This window comes from Alligator sinensis, unplaced genomic scaffold (genome assembly GCF_000455745.1).
Source record: "Alligator sinensis unplaced genomic scaffold, ASM45574v1 scaffold369_1, whole genome shotgun sequence".
Classification (NCBI taxonomy): Eukaryota; Metazoa; Chordata; order Crocodylia; family Alligatoridae; genus Alligator; species Alligator sinensis.
In genome coordinates, this window is record NW_005843421.1 from 95,133 (window position 1) to 111,118 (window position 15,986).

The 15,986-nt window shown below is 53.2% G+C and overlaps 3 protein-coding genes across 4 annotated transcripts in view; all 3 read right to left on the minus strand.

Annotated features, from left to right (window-relative positions):
- Positions 1-205: 205 nt before the first annotated feature.
- Positions 206-3,114, minus strand: LOC102375109 (protein S100-A16-like). 2 transcript variants are annotated; one of them, XM_014527309.2, is made up of 3 exons: positions 2,956-3,114; positions 987-1,285; positions 206-627 (listed from the first exon to the last, which is right to left on the minus strand). In XM_014527309.2, exons 2-3 carry the CDS (start codon positions 1,128-1,130, stop codon positions 490-492), a joined length of 282 nt encoding a protein of 93 aa, XP_014382795.1. In that variant the 5' UTR covers positions 1,131-1,285; positions 2,956-3,114; the 3' UTR covers positions 206-489. The 2 variants fall into 2 exon arrangements, with proteins under 2 accessions (XP_014382795.1, XP_006038713.1); XM_006038651.3 differs by lacking the exon at positions 2,956-3,114 and adding an exon at positions 2,220-2,310.
- Positions 3,115-6,020: 2,906 nt separating this feature from the next.
- LOC102375347 (zinc-binding protein A33-like) lies at positions 6,021-13,124 on the minus strand. Its single transcript, XM_025195175.1, has 6 exons — positions 12,355-13,124; positions 10,590-10,685; positions 10,092-10,325; positions 9,611-9,633; positions 8,653-8,963; positions 6,021-8,340 (listed from the first exon to the last, which is right to left on the minus strand). The coding sequence occupies exons 1-6, from the start codon at positions 12,778-12,780 to the stop codon at positions 7,817-7,819; spliced, it is 1,614 nt and encodes a 537-aa protein (XP_025050960.1). The 5' UTR covers positions 12,781-13,124; the 3' UTR covers positions 6,021-7,816.
- Positions 13,125-14,143: 1,019 nt separating this feature from the next.
- LOC102375509 (zinc-binding protein A33-like) overlaps positions 14,144-15,986 on the minus strand; it is a 5,144-nt gene continuing 3,301 nt past the window's right edge. The window contains exon 5 of the mRNA XM_006038652.3: positions 14,144-15,288. Within this exon, the coding sequence (XP_006038714.1) occupies positions 15,045-15,288 (244 nt within the window). The 3' untranslated portion in view covers positions 14,144-15,044. The remainder of the gene's footprint in view (positions 15,289-15,986) is intronic.

The following is a 15,986-nucleotide window of genomic DNA, read 5'->3' on the forward strand; positions in this document are numbered from 1 at the left end:
ATATGTGGGTGGGTGGACTGATACATGCAGATGGATGGGAAAATATATATGTGGACTGAAGGATAGTTGGGTGGATGGATGGAAGGGAAGGTAGATGGATAGATGAACTGGGAATCATCGGGAGCAAGGGAAGGTGGATGGAATACAAGGTATCCCTTAGGATGGGATGACTGGATAGAACAGTATATTTGTGAGTAAAACAAAGCACAAGAGGTATATCTGAGGATGGGTAACTGATGGATGGACTAATAGGTTTCCAAAGCAAAAAAAAGACTGACTTAGACAGGACACAGGATTATAAAAACATGTTCTCTGTTTATTGGCTGCTGCTTAGATATAGCCAATCTCTGTACAGGGCATGGAGAGGGGTAGGGCTAGCAAGTGGGAAGGTTACAGAGAGTTGGGGATGGACTGGGAAGGAGCGAAAGGCAGACAAACTTCCTTTGGCCTTAGAAGGTGAAGGTGGCAGCTCCCAGCTGGGAGCATGCCTCAGTTTCCATGCTTGACACAGAGCTTCCGAAGGATGTATGCAATCAGATTCACATATTCATCAAATGAGATGTTCTGGTTCCTGTCAGCATCATAATTGATGAACACCATCCTCACTGTCTCCTGCTGCTCCGTGTCCTATAAAGCAATAAGGACGCAGCCATTCATGGGGGGAACCGTCACACTGCCAGATTCTGTGGCCTTGGGGCACAAAAGGGGCAGGAAGCATTACCCCCTGCCAGTGAGCATGAGACCTAGGGGAAAGTGTGTCCGAGTACGTGTGTGTAGGCTACAGACTAGAGCAACCAAGGAACAGATCAATAGTGTGATGCCTTTCAGCAATGATAGGAATTGGCAGAGCTGTGGAGTGGGAGACAGGGGAAGTGCAGGTTGAGAGTGGGACGAACTGGCAGGTCAAAATTGCGGGGCATCAGTAGGACTGGGACTGGGATGGGGTGGGGGGGTGCAGGTTGCTGGTGTGGGGAGCAGGGCCTTACCGTGAGCAGGTGGCACAGCTCACTGCGGAGCAGGCTCTGGAAAGCTGCCTGGTGCAGGTCACCCATCTTGCCCTGGGCATACTTGTGGAAGGTGCATAAGATGGCCAGCAAGCCTTTCTCCAGCTCTGTGTCCACCTGAGACATCCTCACAGCTGCCTGCCACCTCCAAGAGAAAGCAACTCCAACCTCACGGCCCCACCACCCGTAGCAGAGGGAAGAGACTTAGCGTGTGACACTGCCACCTGCTACAAAGACCCTGACCTGCTTTGGAAGAGGCAGAAGGCCAGATGGTTGGACAGCTACAGAGGAAGACAGACAGACAGGTAACATTAAGGAGAAAAAGAATGAAGAACGTATGGACAGCCAGACAGTGCCTGCATCTGAGCTCTCTATGCCCTGATCCATACCGGAAAGGATGAAGCTGAGGAGCATGGATTCTCTCCTCCCCTCCTTCTTCCTCCCCCAGTCCACCCAAAACCTTAGACTTCTTTATAGACATGGGTCAGAGAAAGCTGTGCCTGGTCCTGGGCTAAGGGGCAAATGCAGGGGGCAACATGCCTATGCCCCTCTCCCCCGGGTGGTGGGGAGGACTGAGGCCAGATAAGTGACTGAAATGCCAACTGCAGCCTCCCTCATGCCCCATGCACCAACCACCAGACTCCACTCCCCCCTCCCAAAGCTTTGATGGACCTAAGTATGGATGCACCAGAATCCATACCCCTCCCAGACAAGCCTGGTGTCCTGGTTCCCAGCCCCCTTCTCCACCCACTCTAAACCCACCAGAACCCATTCCTCTTTCAGAGCAAGGAGAGAACCCAGGAGTCCTGGCTGGAGCCCATGCCACAAGATCCCATACCCCTTCTGAAAACCCCCCAGACATCCTGGATCCCAGCCCCCACCTTCTCTAATTCCCCAGACCACACTACCCTTCTAAAAAACTCATGCACCATGGAGCCCAGTCATTTTCTTAGGAGTCTCCCTCCCTGCAGCCCCACAGCCCTGGCAAGTAGCAACATACCTTGTAAAGCTCCAAAGATGTCTGTTCCCTAGCTGACCTGATTAAGCCTTGTATACCCTGCTGGGGTCTGGCCATTGTCCCAGAGCACCCAGCTCTTAGGGCAGAACCCACTTCCCAGGAAGCCCCACCCCTCACCCACTCCAAGCCTGGGCCCTGAGCCAGATGGCATCTCTCCATGCCAAGCAGCCGCACCCATGGCTCCATCAGGCACACACCTGTGGAGACCGGAGACAAGCCAGCTGTTTAGAGTAGCTCTCATGCGGGGTCATAGGAGCCCTCCCTGCTGCAGCTTGAGGCAGTCCAACCTGCCTGGGAGGCAGCTGTGAGCCCTGTGGGGTTCTCCCAGGGTGTTGAGAAATAGATGAGCCATGTTAAGTCCCATTTTGCTCTAGCCCAGAAGCCCCCACTGCCTCAGGTGAGCTGGGAGAGAACCCAGGAGTTCTGGCTCACAGCGACCCTGTTCCCAGTGACCCTGCTCCCCTCTCCAAGAGGGAAAACGAACTCGGGAATCCTGGCTTCCAGCCCCACCACCTGCTCCAATCCCCTCAACCACGCTCTACCCACAAAGAACCCAGGAGCTCTGGCTCCCCGTCCCCCCTATTCTAACACACTACATCCCATTCACTTCCCAGAGTGGAGGATAGAGTCCCTGTTAGACCCCTACCCCTCTCCACCCCCCCCCCCCCAGACACATACACAACCCTGATGAATAATATCATCCCATTGCTGAATTATTTGGGGGATCTAACAACTCAAACACATTTTAGTCCATTTTGCTGTGTTGATTCTTCCTGGGAGGGGGAGATGGGGGAATTGTAGCATGTCTAGGGTTCACTCTACATCTCTCAAGTTTCTTCCAATCTTTAAACTATACAGTCTTTATCTCTTGGGGCCCCCCAGCCCCTCTGTGGTCCCCTTAAACACCAATTATTCCTTAGTAACATGCCTTACCATATTGTATAAAGGGTTAACCCAACCCTGTAGCCTTTTAGGCCTGGAGAGAGCCCTGGCTGGTGCTGCTATCTTCAGCCTCCCAGTCTTTCTTTTGATTTCAGTCTCCTCTAGCTACCTTCCATAGGAGCCTATAACTTCCTGTGGCCAGTCAATTATCTAGCTTTGCTGTCCCAGTCCTCTAGGAGACATGTAATTAGGTTTGACTGCCTGCAGCTGGCTGTAGTCCCTGCAAGCCTGCAGATTCCTCCCACCTGAAGTGTCAGCAAATGTCCAGGATTTTGCTCTGCCTCTGTTATCCTGGATTACCTAAGCAAGGAGCTGCTTGGGGCTGGGGGCTGCAGGGGAAGGTGATTGGAGAAGGGCCATCACGTGCTCTGTGTATGCCCCAGCAGCTGCAGGCAGGTAAGTGTGTGTGTGTGTGTGTGTGTGTGTGTGTAGCGCCTGGATGCCTGCTGGGGATGCAGCAGCAAGGGAAGGGTGCAGGGGCATTTTTGGGGGGCAGCAGAGAGCTGCATGGGCATCGGGGCTGGGGGAGTCTGGGGGCTGTGGGTCAGGAGTGAGTGGCCCTGGGAGGGCTTGCGGGGGGGTAGGGGGCTGCAGGTCAGGAGTACGTGGCAGCAGCAGGGCTGGGGGGCAGTGGGCTGTGAATGAGGGGTATCAGCAGGGACAGGGGGGCTGAGGGTTGGGAGTGAGGGGCACCAGCATGGTCTGGGGAGCGGGGTTGTGGCTTGCAAGTGAGGGGCAGGGGCAAGGCATAGGCATATCACTACCCCCTCCCCTCGACTCATATACCCTCTCCCCCCCCACGTGTCTTCTTTTTTGAAACTGCAAATATGGTAACCCTATTAAGTATGGAGATGCCGCCTTGCAGGTCTGAAAAAAAGACCTTTAACTGTGCTCAGGAAAAGAGACCAACCCAGTTCCCCTACTCTGCATTTTTTTCAAAGCACTGCTCCAAGCTTGTTTTGAGAGACCTGTTTCCTCAGAAGTGGTGCTGGCATGAGACTAAGGTAAGATGATCCTCCCCCTCCCTCTGATCTTGGCTTCATCATGAGCCAGGCTTGGTGAGTGTTCCTATCCCTTCTTGAGAAAGGGACCAAGTCTCCTGGGGGCTGGGCAATCCCCCAGATCACAGCCACTTACACTCAGGACGGTGTGTAAGACTTCTTGGGAACAGAGTAACCTGCTTAACCATGCTCAGTTACACAGGAAAGAGGCCAAGAGGATCAACACTGACCTAAGGGGTAAATCTGGAATAACCTTCCCACAGCCTATGGCAGTTGCTTCAGGAAGTCTATAGGCAGTCCTGTAGCTAGACTACATTGACATGGTTGAGAAGCCCAGCGTAGGATGTAAGTGGGGAATGGCTCCTAATACTTTAGTGGAGTCACTCCAGATGTTCACCCAGGTATGTGAAGGGTGGGTAAATCCAAACCCTTCAAGATAACCTCACACTGCTGCTGCTGTATGTAGTGAACAGGGCTATGGTCTCTGGCAGACCTCTTCTGGATTCAGGCCAGCATGTAACTAGTTTAAGCCTAGGCTAACCCTTTTGTTTACACTCACAGAAGGTGGGGCCTTCTAGAAACTCAACGTTGCTCTTCCAGACTTACTCTTGGTAAGTAAACTCATGTCCGTAGCTGGGACCCTGATCCATTCTGGTGAGTAACCCTGAAAGATGTAACCTCAATATTTCCCCACACACACACCTGCTCCCCTAAGAGATGGGAGCCCCACAGAGGCAATGGGATCAACGGCTCTTGAGACCAAATTTATTGCCATCAGCAAAAGTCATAGTGAAGATCCATCATTCTACAGAAACAGAGTGATCACAAGGAGGGGCCCTACAGAGAAAAAATGGAGGCTCAGACAGGTACTATTGCTTCAGAAAGATCATAGAATCATAAAAAAGTCAGGCTAGAACGGGCCTTCGGAGGTCACATCTGGTCCAACCCTCCTGCTCAAGTGAGGATCATTGCCATCCCAACCATCCCATACAAGTTCGTGTCTAACCTGTTCCTAAAACTATATAATTAACCTTGTCACACAACTACAAGGCATATTGCCCAGACACCAAGAGCACTTTAACCTGCCACAGGTAAAGCAGAGGAACAATGGCAGTCACTGAACCACCACTGCAAAGGTTGCTAACAGGGTTGTCACTAAATGCCCTGATGGAAAATATGTTAGAGAAACCAAACAACTGCGTACCAGAATGAAGGCAATCAAGACAGGAGGTGAGAGGCTCCATACCAGCTATGAACTTGCTGCCCAGAGGAGTTCTACATCTATTGACTCCTCTGTGAAATCCCATGAAACATGAACTTTCATTTCTACCCAGGAGAACTTTTACAATCTTTTCTCCAATGCCTGATGAAGGTGGTTTGTGCCTGAAAGCTTGCAATTAAAGAATTTTTTTTTTGCAAAAATCTTGTTTGTCTAATAAAAGATATCATCTCTACTATGAGTCCTGATTGATTTTTCCTCTAGACCAATATGGCTACAACCTGGATACGTACCAGAATGAACACACACCACAAATCTATCAAAGACAAAAATATCCAATTAATTCTGGGTTCCCACTTCTCACAAGACAACCATTCTTTTTCCAATCTCTCAGTTCAAAGGGAATTTACAAAACACTTTTCATAGACAAGCCTACAAGCTTCACTTCATAAATCTACTGGATACAAAAAATCATGGACTAAATATAGATCCATGTGCTCCTGCATCCAGGAAGAGCACAGACCATCTGTAGATGTTTCCTCAGCCTGAAAAGGGGTGTTTGTGCCCAATAGCTTGCTAAGAAGAATTGTTTCAACTATTTGAGTTGGTCTAATAAGATACTGGATTTACTCAAAAAACCTTGTCTGCCTAAGGTTGCTAACATGCACTCAAGAGATCCAAGGAGGATGGCCAGGCTGCCTGCTACAGAAGAAGGCAAAACCCCCACAGTCCGTACCAATCTGACCCTGGGGTAAAATTCCTTCCTGATCCCAAATGTGAAGATTGGTCTGACCCTGAGCATAGAGGCAAGACCCTCTAATCAGGAACCTCTGGGTTTTAGTCCCAGGAGGAGCACTGGCAAACTCCAGTCAAAATCCCCAGCACTGACTGCAGTCAACAGCCGATCCTTCTGAGGAAGAGGACCCACACCTACCTCCCACTCCTTCACACACACACCAATATTTGTAACATCAGGAAAGAAAACAATTCTTCCTGGTTTCATGTGCTAAGAAGCGAAGACCAGAAGCATGAGAAAAAACAAATACCCTTTTGTCTGCTCTGCAACCTGGGGACAGCAAGCATAACTCCACACACCACTCTATAATTTCTGTATGTCCTCCATGAACCTATGATGATGATGATGGTTCCCAATAGCAACAATGACGATGATAAATGTGAAGACATTTCCTTTGTCTCTGGGTCACAGCATCAAAACCTGGGGGTGACTTCAAAAATCTGTGAGTCCCATTCAGCAGCTGTCAGGGTGGAGAAACCTTGAGGCAGTGAGATCCTGTTTGGGCTGGCTTCAAGGCAGGGCTGCCTCCAAAGCCACCAGTAATGATAGCACCAAGCTGAACCTCAGGTTGAAAGAAGGACTGAGGGTGGGGTAGGCTGTGAGGCTGCCTTGCAAGAGGCTGCCTGTCAGGGGGCCTGGACTCAGGCAAGTCAGCAGCAGTACCCAGCCGTTCATCCATGGCTTAGGATGGAAGGAGTGGTATCCCCACAGTGAGGAGAGGAGGGCTGAGGACAAAGGGTGTGCATGGAGGATGGATGACACCTAAGTCCAGCTGAGTGACAGGACGGTCCTAGCTACTCAGCTGTCCAGAATGACCCCAGCCTGAGCAGCTCAGCACCCAAACCATCATGGGCTTCCCCAAATTAAGCACTCCCTCTGCCTAAATTGGGTTCCCACTGTGGTAGACCCCAGCAAAAAGACAAACACATATATTTGCCAAGGTGTCTTCATTCCTGCCATGTAGAATCCTGCTGCAGGGATCCTCTAATGTTTTGGGGGTGGAGATCTCTGTGTACCCACTTTTATGCTGCTGTGAATCCCAAGACTCCACGTGGCCTCCTGTCACCCCTCAACAATGCTGATAGCTCACCAGCTACCTCAGGGAGCCTGCCAAGATGTTCTCCCCATCCACAGATATTTCCCTTTCCTGTGTTTTTCCTTCTTGCTAGGAGTTTGACACCCAGCCACCCCAGTGGGTACAATTACCTCAGTTGGGGAGTCAGGCACTCACCCAGAAAGCAGGCAGACCTGGGTTCAAGTGCCCTTCCTCAGCCTGAGAGGGCTGAGACCCACTGCTTCCACCACCCAGGAGAGTGACCCAAACATCAGACCACTGAGGCTGAAACAGTCTAGCATGCGATGTCCCTGGGGCCAGAATGAGAAATCCCAATGGGAGTGAGGCGGGGAGGGGACCAATTAATTCTGTGGCCTACTGAGTTTGGCCACATCTGGCCTGTGGTTTGAGTGGGGTCGATCCCAGTCCCAGTCTCCTGGTGCATCAAGTATAGGGAGAAAGGGATGCCACACAGGGGGTACCTAGTTCAACTGATTTACCCTGAACCTTAAGGCTGCCTCATCCCTTTTTTGGATCCAGTCCTTGGAGTGAAAAGGCTGGGAATGGGAATAGTGGATGTTCATGGATGGAGGACAACAGTTTTTCAACAGCCTGGGGCCTGAGGGACTCATTTCCCCAAGAAATAGGATCTCTCCCCTCTACAGGGCACTGGCTCCAATATGGCCCCAGGGTAGGAGCCTTGCCTGGCTCAAGGGATGGGGATGGAGCCTTTCCTCTTCAGGGAGCCTCAGTCTGGCCTTGGCTCAGGACTGAGCAGTGGCTCAGAGCTCCAGGTCCCACATGGAGAGGGGCTTGCTGGAGTGGGTGCTGAGGAAGGGAAGCAGCTCCTCGTGGAAAGCCTCCTGGAAGGTATGCAGGTGGCTCAGGCAGGTGCTGTTGTAGAAGGACAGCTGCCCTCCCTCGAAGTCCAGGTAGACCCCCACCTTTTCCAGCCTCCCACCCACACAGAGCAGAGTCTGGGGCTCTGTCAGGGCCCAGTACTGCTCACCCCTCCGCTCCACGGCCCACACACCTTCCCGTGGGCGGAAGCTCAGGCGCCTCTTGCGCTTCACTGACCGCCGAGCCACCCCCACCACCCAGTCAATGCTATCACCCACCCGCACCTCCCAGTACAGCCGCCCACTGGTGAAGCCCTCCTGGCCCACCACACAGGGGCTGGCAGTGAAGCGCTCGGGCTTTCGGCGCCAGAACCGCCGCCCGGGGCTGAACTTGACGCCGGTGGCCTCCTCGATCAGGACCAGGCTGGGATGCGCTGAGCGGCAGTCCAGGATGATGCAGGCTGGAGCTGGGGGAATGGAGGGACAGACTTAATTGGTGGCTATGTCATGTTTCATATAGCCCAGGAATAAGCCCCTGATGACCTTCTGTCCATTGTGCTCTGCACAGCACGGTGCCGCAGAGAGTTGCCCTTGGGTGTTGCCTGCCAATGGAAATGGACCTCTGCTGTGCTTCCCCCCGCCCGCACCCCGCAGTGCCTCCTAGCACCTAAAATTGCTCTGGGATTTTCATCCAGCCTTGCCTGCTGAGAAGGACATCCCTCTGCTGGACCTCCCAGCCCCACTTCCTGAAGCATAGAGGCAGGACCAGGTCCTCTCACCTGGGTGGACAGTGGCCAGCAGCTCCTTCCAGGCATAGAACTGCAGGGGACCTTTAAACTCTCCAATGTTCAAGTCCACAGGCACCACCTCATCGTCCTCCTCCTCTTTGGCCTCCTGTTCCACAACCTCCTCTTCCTCTTCTTCCTCTTCCTCCTCTTCAGCTTCCTCTTCTTCCTCCTCCTCTTCTTCTCCTTCCTGCTCTTTCTCACTCTCATCCATGTCCTCATCGCTGGTTCTCACCTCCTCTTCTACCTCGACTTGTTCCGTCTTCTCTGCCTCTTTCCCCTGGGGTCCCTGCCCCTGACGGACCCTACAGAGACCACCAGGGCATCACCTATCTTGGGAGCTGGTGTGAGTGGCCTATGGCAGGTAATGGCCTGCCTTCTGCTGACAGCCAATGGGGAGGTAAGGATAATGATCTACCTCCCACTGCCAGGCAATGGTGTCATGAAAAGAATGGCTTAAGATAATGGCCTGCATTCCCCTGCCAACCAATGACGGGGTCAGGATAACAGCCTCCTACCACTGCCAGTCAATGGGGTTACTCCCTTGTACTAAGTGACAGAGCTCAGTAGTGTAAGGTATTGGCCAACATACTAGGTTAACATCCCACCACTTGCTGCTAGCTGATGAGGTCCAGCGCATCTGCTGGCATACACTGACACAGCAGGGGATAAAAGACTACTACAGCTACCAGTGATCAGGTTACTCTCCCTGTAGCTCACTCACTGAGGGTGTGTGGTATAGTCACAGGAAGACCATGATCTACCCATTCAGATCATGTACTCATGTATCTCAAATGCTATAGCTCAGTATACCAGGAGAGGATAACAGCCTACTAGTTAAGTTGGGCTCACAGAGGCCAGGGCCAAGCTCAGCAGATCCCTGGCTCCAGCCCTCCTGCATGGCTAAAACTCTCTGGGGAAAATGAGGACAGAAAGCCCCTGGACTGCTCACCTCTCCATCAGTTCTTTAGCATCCTAGAAGGGGTGAGAAGAAGGTGGTGGAGTGAGAAGAAGGTGGTGGGATGGTCACCAATGCAACAATGTCAACAGTTCCCCTTACACCATGTCCCCACTGGGTGTGTCTACACATTGCCCTATGGTAATGTAGGGATCATGTCCATCTACAGTCATTGCCATCTACGTCACTGTAGTGGCATATTCCACAGCTATAGTGCACTGCTACGGCAACATAGCCGGTCAATCTAAGCATGCACTGCCCATCTGCCCCAGTAAGGACAGTTACTGCGCCTTGTTTTAGTACTTCCGCATACCAAGTACTAAAACACGGCGCAGTTACATCTCTGTATGGCAATGTGTAGTCATGCCCAATGTGTTTGAGAGAGGCTGAGATACCTCCATGCTCTACTTTCCCCACAGCACCTTCCTGGTCCCTGCCAGCCCCAGCCCCTTGGTTCCAGCTCAGCCCCTCTCACCTTGAGGAAGCTGACATGGTCCTTGTGCTCCAGCCCTGCTCGCACCTGCGAAAGGGTCTCAGTCCAAGTAGCCACTTTCCAGTTGAACTCCTGGAGCTTGTCCTCCATTTGGGCCAGGTTCTTCTGCCGCTGCTGCTCCAGGGCCTCCTTCAGCCCCAGCTCACGCACTGTCAGCAGGTGGTGCATCTTCTCAAACTCCCCTGATACGTGGTCTGACAGGGACTCCGCACAGCTCTGTGGAGTGGTCAGAAGTCAACCTTGAGCCAGCAGGCACCAGAACAACGGCCTTATGCCCGCCCTAGGGCCAAGGGTGGAACACATGAGTCCTGATTCTCCACTCCTTCCTTCTTCTGACTCACACTGTAACCCACTAGCTCTCACTCCCTTCCCAGAGCTCAGATGTCCTGGTTGCCAGCCCCAACTCCCCAGACCCCACTTGCCTCCTAGGGCTGGGGAGAGAACCCAAGTATCCTTGGCTGCCAGCATGCCACTTCCTACCTTCAGTTCTAGGATGTTCTCTTGCTGGCGGCACTGGTTCCTGATGAGTCTCTTGAGACCTTCTTCCAGGGGCTCCAGTGAGGCCTTGAGCTGGTCCTGGGTGGCAGAGAAACCCCAGGGTCACCAGCAGGGCTGAGGTGGATGGGGAGGGAGGCAGCCTTTCTCCACAAGGAGGGAGGAGGGTCCAGACCCAGCCCCAGCCCCAGCCCCAGCCCCAGCGTGGTTTTGGGAGGCTCCTGCCCTGCTTTGATTATTAGCCCAGACTGGGGCTCTCATTCCCCAATTCCCACTCAACACCTTGTATGCAGCATGTGTGGACATGCATGTCTTACCCTCTGCTAGAGACTGTGCCAAGGGAGATGCTGTGTGTGGGTGGGTGGGTATGTATGTATGCACTGCTCCCTACTAGAAATTGTGCCGTGTTGTGTGTGTGTGTGTGCGCGCGTGTGTGTGTGTGCGTGTGTGTGTGCTGGCCCCTGCTGAGATTATGCCAAGGGGTGTGTAAGGGGTGGGGGGTGCACTACCCTCTTCTAAAGGATTGTGTTCTGCTGTGTGTTTTAGACAATCTGAAAGGAGCTGGGGGTGAGGGGGCAGCACACAACTCTCTGCCCACCCTTCTGCAGTGGATATAAGTCTGAGATATGGGGAGTAAACAGAGTCCCTCAGCCCTTCCCAGAACAGCAGTGCCTGATGCCCCCCCCCCCAACCCCACTGCTCTTAACATTGTCCAGCTGGGATGGGAACACCAGGGTCCTGAAAGGTAGAGGGCCCAAGAGAAAAATTTAGAGTAATGGGCAGGCAGGGAAGCCATAGCACCAGGAGGGGAAAGGGGTGGAGGATAGGTGGGGGGCTGGGTCATGGGGACTGTTGGGGCACGGGGGAAAGAGGACATATGAAGGCACTGGAACTGGGGCAGGAAGTGAGGAGGGAGCACTGAAGGAGAGGAGGGAAAAATAGCAACAGTGGGGCTGGTGACTAAGGATATATGAGACACACAAAGTGCAGACCAGCTCTGTTTCCATACCACAGCATCAGTGTTAAACATTTGCACATGTGTGCGCACGCGCGCACACACACACGCGCGCACACACACACACACACACACGCGTTTGGGGAGAGCAGAGTTAAACAGACCAAGCCAAGTAAAACTTTCCAAATCCTATTTTTAATTTAACACAGAGCCCTCATCGTTTCAGGGGCCTTGTCAGGACAATAGGCACCAGGTGCGGGGTATGGCAGTGCTGGGGGTGGGGGGCTGGGCAGAGGCCGAACCCAGCATCTGGGGCAACCCAGTGGTGGCATCCCCTGTTGGGAGACATGCCCACTTAGACAGAGGGGAACTAGGCACCAGTAGGGGAGAGAACCAAGCCATTCTGGGGGCCAGTGGACCCCCTGCTTTAGCCCACCAAAACCCAGTCACCTCCTAGAGCCAGGGAGAGAACCCCAGGAGTCCTGGTTCTCAACACTTTCCTCTCTTACCCTACACTGCTCTGAGATGGGACTAGAGCACAGGCATCCTGGCTCCCCATCCCCTCTGCTTTAGCCTCCAGGACCCCACTCCCCTCCACTGCTCAGTAGCACCAGCCCATGGTAATTTTGTGACACCTACTACACATTAGCCTAAGAACACTGCGCAGTAAGCTATTAGCGTGGTTTTTAACCACCATGCCACTGTGCAGTGTTATTAGGCTAATGCACAGTAAACGTCTCATGTAGGCGCGCCCCTTGTCTCTCAACCCAAGGACCCAGGCATCCGAGTGCCCACCTGGTACTCCTGCACGGCATTCTTGACAGGTAGGAAGTCATGGCCCCGGTGCTGGGGCAAGTCCCGGCAGATCACACAGACGGGAGCCTCATCCTGGCTGCAGAAAAGCTTGAGGGGCTCTTCGTGCTCCTCACAGAAGTACCAGCCAGCTCCGGCACCTGCGGGGGGGCCCTCATCCAGCTTCAGGAGCCGGGCTTTGTCAGCCAGGCTACGCAGGGCCCGGTTGACAGCTACACGGCGGGGTGCGAAGGGCAGCCGGCAAGCCGGACACAGCCCACGGCGCTGCCCCATAGGCACACAGGCCTCCAGGCAGGGTGCACAGAAGCTGTGCCCACACTCCAGCAGGCGTGGGTCCCGGAAGAGGGAGAGGCAGACGGGACACAGAAGGTCCTCTGCAAAGCTGGACACCTCCCGAATGGAGGCCATTATCCCCACAGCCACGGCCACGACTGGGCTCCCTGAGGCTGGGCTGTCCTGTCCTGTTTCCTCAGCGTACCACAGCCTGTCTCCCGTGGCAAGGATGTCCTGTCTTCTCACAATACAGTGTCTTGCCAGCTCAGAGCTGGAACACCCTGTCTCCTGAGAGCACCACGTCCAGTTGTGATGGGGCTGGGACTCGTCTCCTGAGGCCTGTGTTGTTTCCCCTCCGTGGTGTTTAGCTGTCCTGTGGCTGCAAGGCTACAATGGTCCTTCTCCCGGGTTGCCAGGACCTGCAGTGGCCTATGTCCTGGTGGTGCTTTTTCCTTCCTTTCCCCATGCACACTGCGGTGGTGGCTGCAGCACAGGGCTTGTGCTGACTTAGCAGCTTCTACTGCAGCTGCTGCGCCTCCCCTTGACTCAGCACTTCCATGCAGCCCTGCTCCCGCTGTCATTAACTCTCACTTCACTGGGCTGCTAGAATTGACTGTGCTCCTCCGCTCCTTCCCTGTGATTCGATCTGGCAAATGGCCCAAGGGATAAAAATCCTGGGACCCAGGACACCCGGGTTGTCTGGGAGGGGAGTAGGGTCTGGTGGGTTAGAGAAGTGGGGGTCTGGAAGCTGGGATTTCTGGGTTCCACCTAAATCTGTGGTAGAAGATCAAGGTACAGCAGCAGGAGAAGCTGAGAGCCAGGACTCCTGGGTCCTCAGACGAGTGAGGTCTGGTGGGATGCGTGTACTGTGGGGCAGAAGACCAGTATCCTCTGTCCTCCCAGCATGACCACTGCTGGGGTATCCTACATTCAGGACTTTGGAGATCTGGCCCAGGCAGGGTGTGTTGTAACTGTGCTGGAACCTCCCACGTCTCCTCTGAAGCCCAGTTCCCAAAGCCGGGAACTGCCCAGACATCCCTCAGTGCAGGTCTGCCTCAAGCAGGGATGTCCAGCCTTTTTGAATGTGGGGCCGGATCACAAACTTTTTATCACCCAGTGGGCTGGCGAGCTATCACATCAGGAAGTGATGTCACATAACCTTTGACGCCAATGAAGTTGCAGGAAGTGACAATGAAATGGGTCTGGAAATGTGGTTTAAAATCCAAAATAAAAACAATATAAAAGCAAGAATGAAATAATACCAAACACTTGACTAAAATAAACACATTCGCTTCGACTCACTTCTCAATGAATGAAAGAAGCATAATGCAAGTCGACAGATCAAACGGGGAAAAGATATCAGCCAGAGTGGAAACTAATCGAAGCAACAAAATATGGGCATTTTTTACAATAATCTTCAAGAAGATTTACTGTTATTGAATTAATAATTTGTTAGTAACACATCTTTAACAAGTACTAACAAGTTGAACCCCCAATCCCGCACAAAGAGAAACAGAGGCAACCACAATCCAAACACTGGACAGTATTTTTACAGACCTGGTGCCCAGCCGGCCTGGTGCCATGCCCAGGTTGACATGGTGCTGAAAAAGCCACTTGGCTACAACCAGGTTGACCTGGTGTTGGAGAAGCCGCAGGGCCAGGCCCGGGTTAGCCTGGGGCCCGCCAGGCCAGCCAGCGGAGCAAGTACCAACTTGCTGTGGGGCAGGGCAGGGCAGGGCAGAGCAGCGGGGCTGGCGAGGAGGCAAGCACGGGTCAGCAGTGCCAGCAGCCGCTGTTTGGCCCCCAACGCGGGGCCACTCTGGTAGCGCAGGGCACGGGCTTGTGTCGGGGTGGGAAGGTGGGGGCAGGAGCACGGGCGCTCCCAGATGTGCATCCCCCCGCCAGCAACCAGCGTGTCCCGGGCCCACGAGTGGAGCCGCTCCTCCACCACCTGGAGACAAAGTTCTCCTACGAAGGCTCCGTCCTGCGCCTGCCCCAAGCCCGTGGCACCGGCTGTGGCCACCCAGGCGGGCATCGGCTCCTCGGGCCAGGCGGGCGGGCAGAGCCTCAGAAAATGCCTTGGTGGGCCACATGGCAGCCCACGGGTCGTTTGTTGGACAAGCCTGGCCTCAAGCATCTTCTTCGCAACAGTAACCTCAGTTCTTATGCTAGATGGGGGTGTGGGCAGGGAAAAGGCAAACATCTGGAAAGTGACACCCAGAGGTAGGGGTGGGAAGGCTTAGGGAAGAGCCTCACACCAATGCCACACAGGGAGAGCTTGCCTAGCACTGAGATGCAGCCAGCTCTGGGGTGGGGCAGCAGGGGAAAGCCCCTGCGGTTATACTGAATTGGCCTTGGCATGTCCAGCATGAAGATTCAGCCAGCTCTGGGGAGAGGCCTCACTCTACTTCCCCCTCCTCCCCTGAGGGCAGGATGCTCTTCAGCATTTTCTCCCAGGCATCAAAGTCCAGCTTGTCTTTGAATTCTTTGAAGGTTGACTCCACAGGGACAACATCTTCTACATTGTCATTGTCTTCCTCTTCTGACTCCACATCTTCCTCTTCTTCATCATCATAACTCCACTCCTCTTCCTCCTGCTCTTCCTCTTGCTCTTCCTCCTGGCTCCCACGATCTTCCTGGATTCTATGGGGCAGAGACATCTGATGAACAACAGCCATCACTAAACCTTCAGCCTAGGACCATGAATGTGTGTGCGTGGCCAGAACCAGGGCTAGGAAAAGGCAGATTTGTGTTGCCCAGCTCAGGGTATAGAAGGGTATCATGGAGGGTGGGAGTGGGGGTTGTGTGGGATGGGAAGGGTTATATAGGTGAAGTTATGTAGATGTTGAGGGAAGACGATAGCATGGGGGGAAATGTGTGTGGGAGTGAGAAGGTGTGTGAGGATAATAGGAAGTGCAGGGGGAAGGGATGGGTTGTGGTAGTGTGTGTGCATGCGCACATGCTTACTAGGGTTGCCAACTCTGAATCTATTCCAAAGGTTTCCAGAACACCAACATGCCCGCGACAAAATGTGAACATGCCTGCATGCTTGACTATAGCAGTTACAGAGCATGGTGTGTCGACTTTAAGTCAGGAAGGCGAATGCACATTACTATTGCATTTTAAAAACCCACTGGACTACTGTATAAATGGGATTCAGCATTTAATATTTATTTTAATGAATGCCATATCATTTATCATTTATTTTAATGAATGCCCTATCATTTATCCAGCAGTTTCCTGAAGATTTATATCTAATTCCTGGAGACTCCAGGGCAATCCTGAAGAGTTGGCAACCTTCATGCTCACACATGAGACAGCGAGACACTGTTTAGCTCTGT

Excerpts from the sequence above, each read along its gene's own strand:
- LOC102375109 (XM_014527309.2), bottom strand. The coding sequence starts at position 1,130 with ATGTCTCAGGTGGACACAGAGCTGGAGAAAGGCTTGCTGGCCATCTTA. Across the intron at positions 628-986 it reads AGCTGTGCCACCTGCTCACG|GACACGGAGCAGCAGGAGAC; the intron begins GTAAGGCCCTGC and ends ATTGCTTTATAG.
- LOC102375347 (XM_025195175.1), bottom strand. The coding sequence starts at position 12,780 with ATGGCCTCCATTCGGGAGGTGTCCAGCTTTGCAGAGGACCTTCTGTGT. Across the intron at positions 8,964-9,610 it reads GCTAAAGAACTGATGGAGAG|GGTCCGTCAGGGGCAGGGAC; the intron begins GTGAGCAGTCCA and ends TGGTCTCTGTAG. Across the intron at positions 8,341-8,652 it reads GCTGGCCACTGTCCACCCAG|CTCCAGCCTGCATCATCCTG; the intron begins GTGAGAGGACCT and ends CCATTCCCCCAG.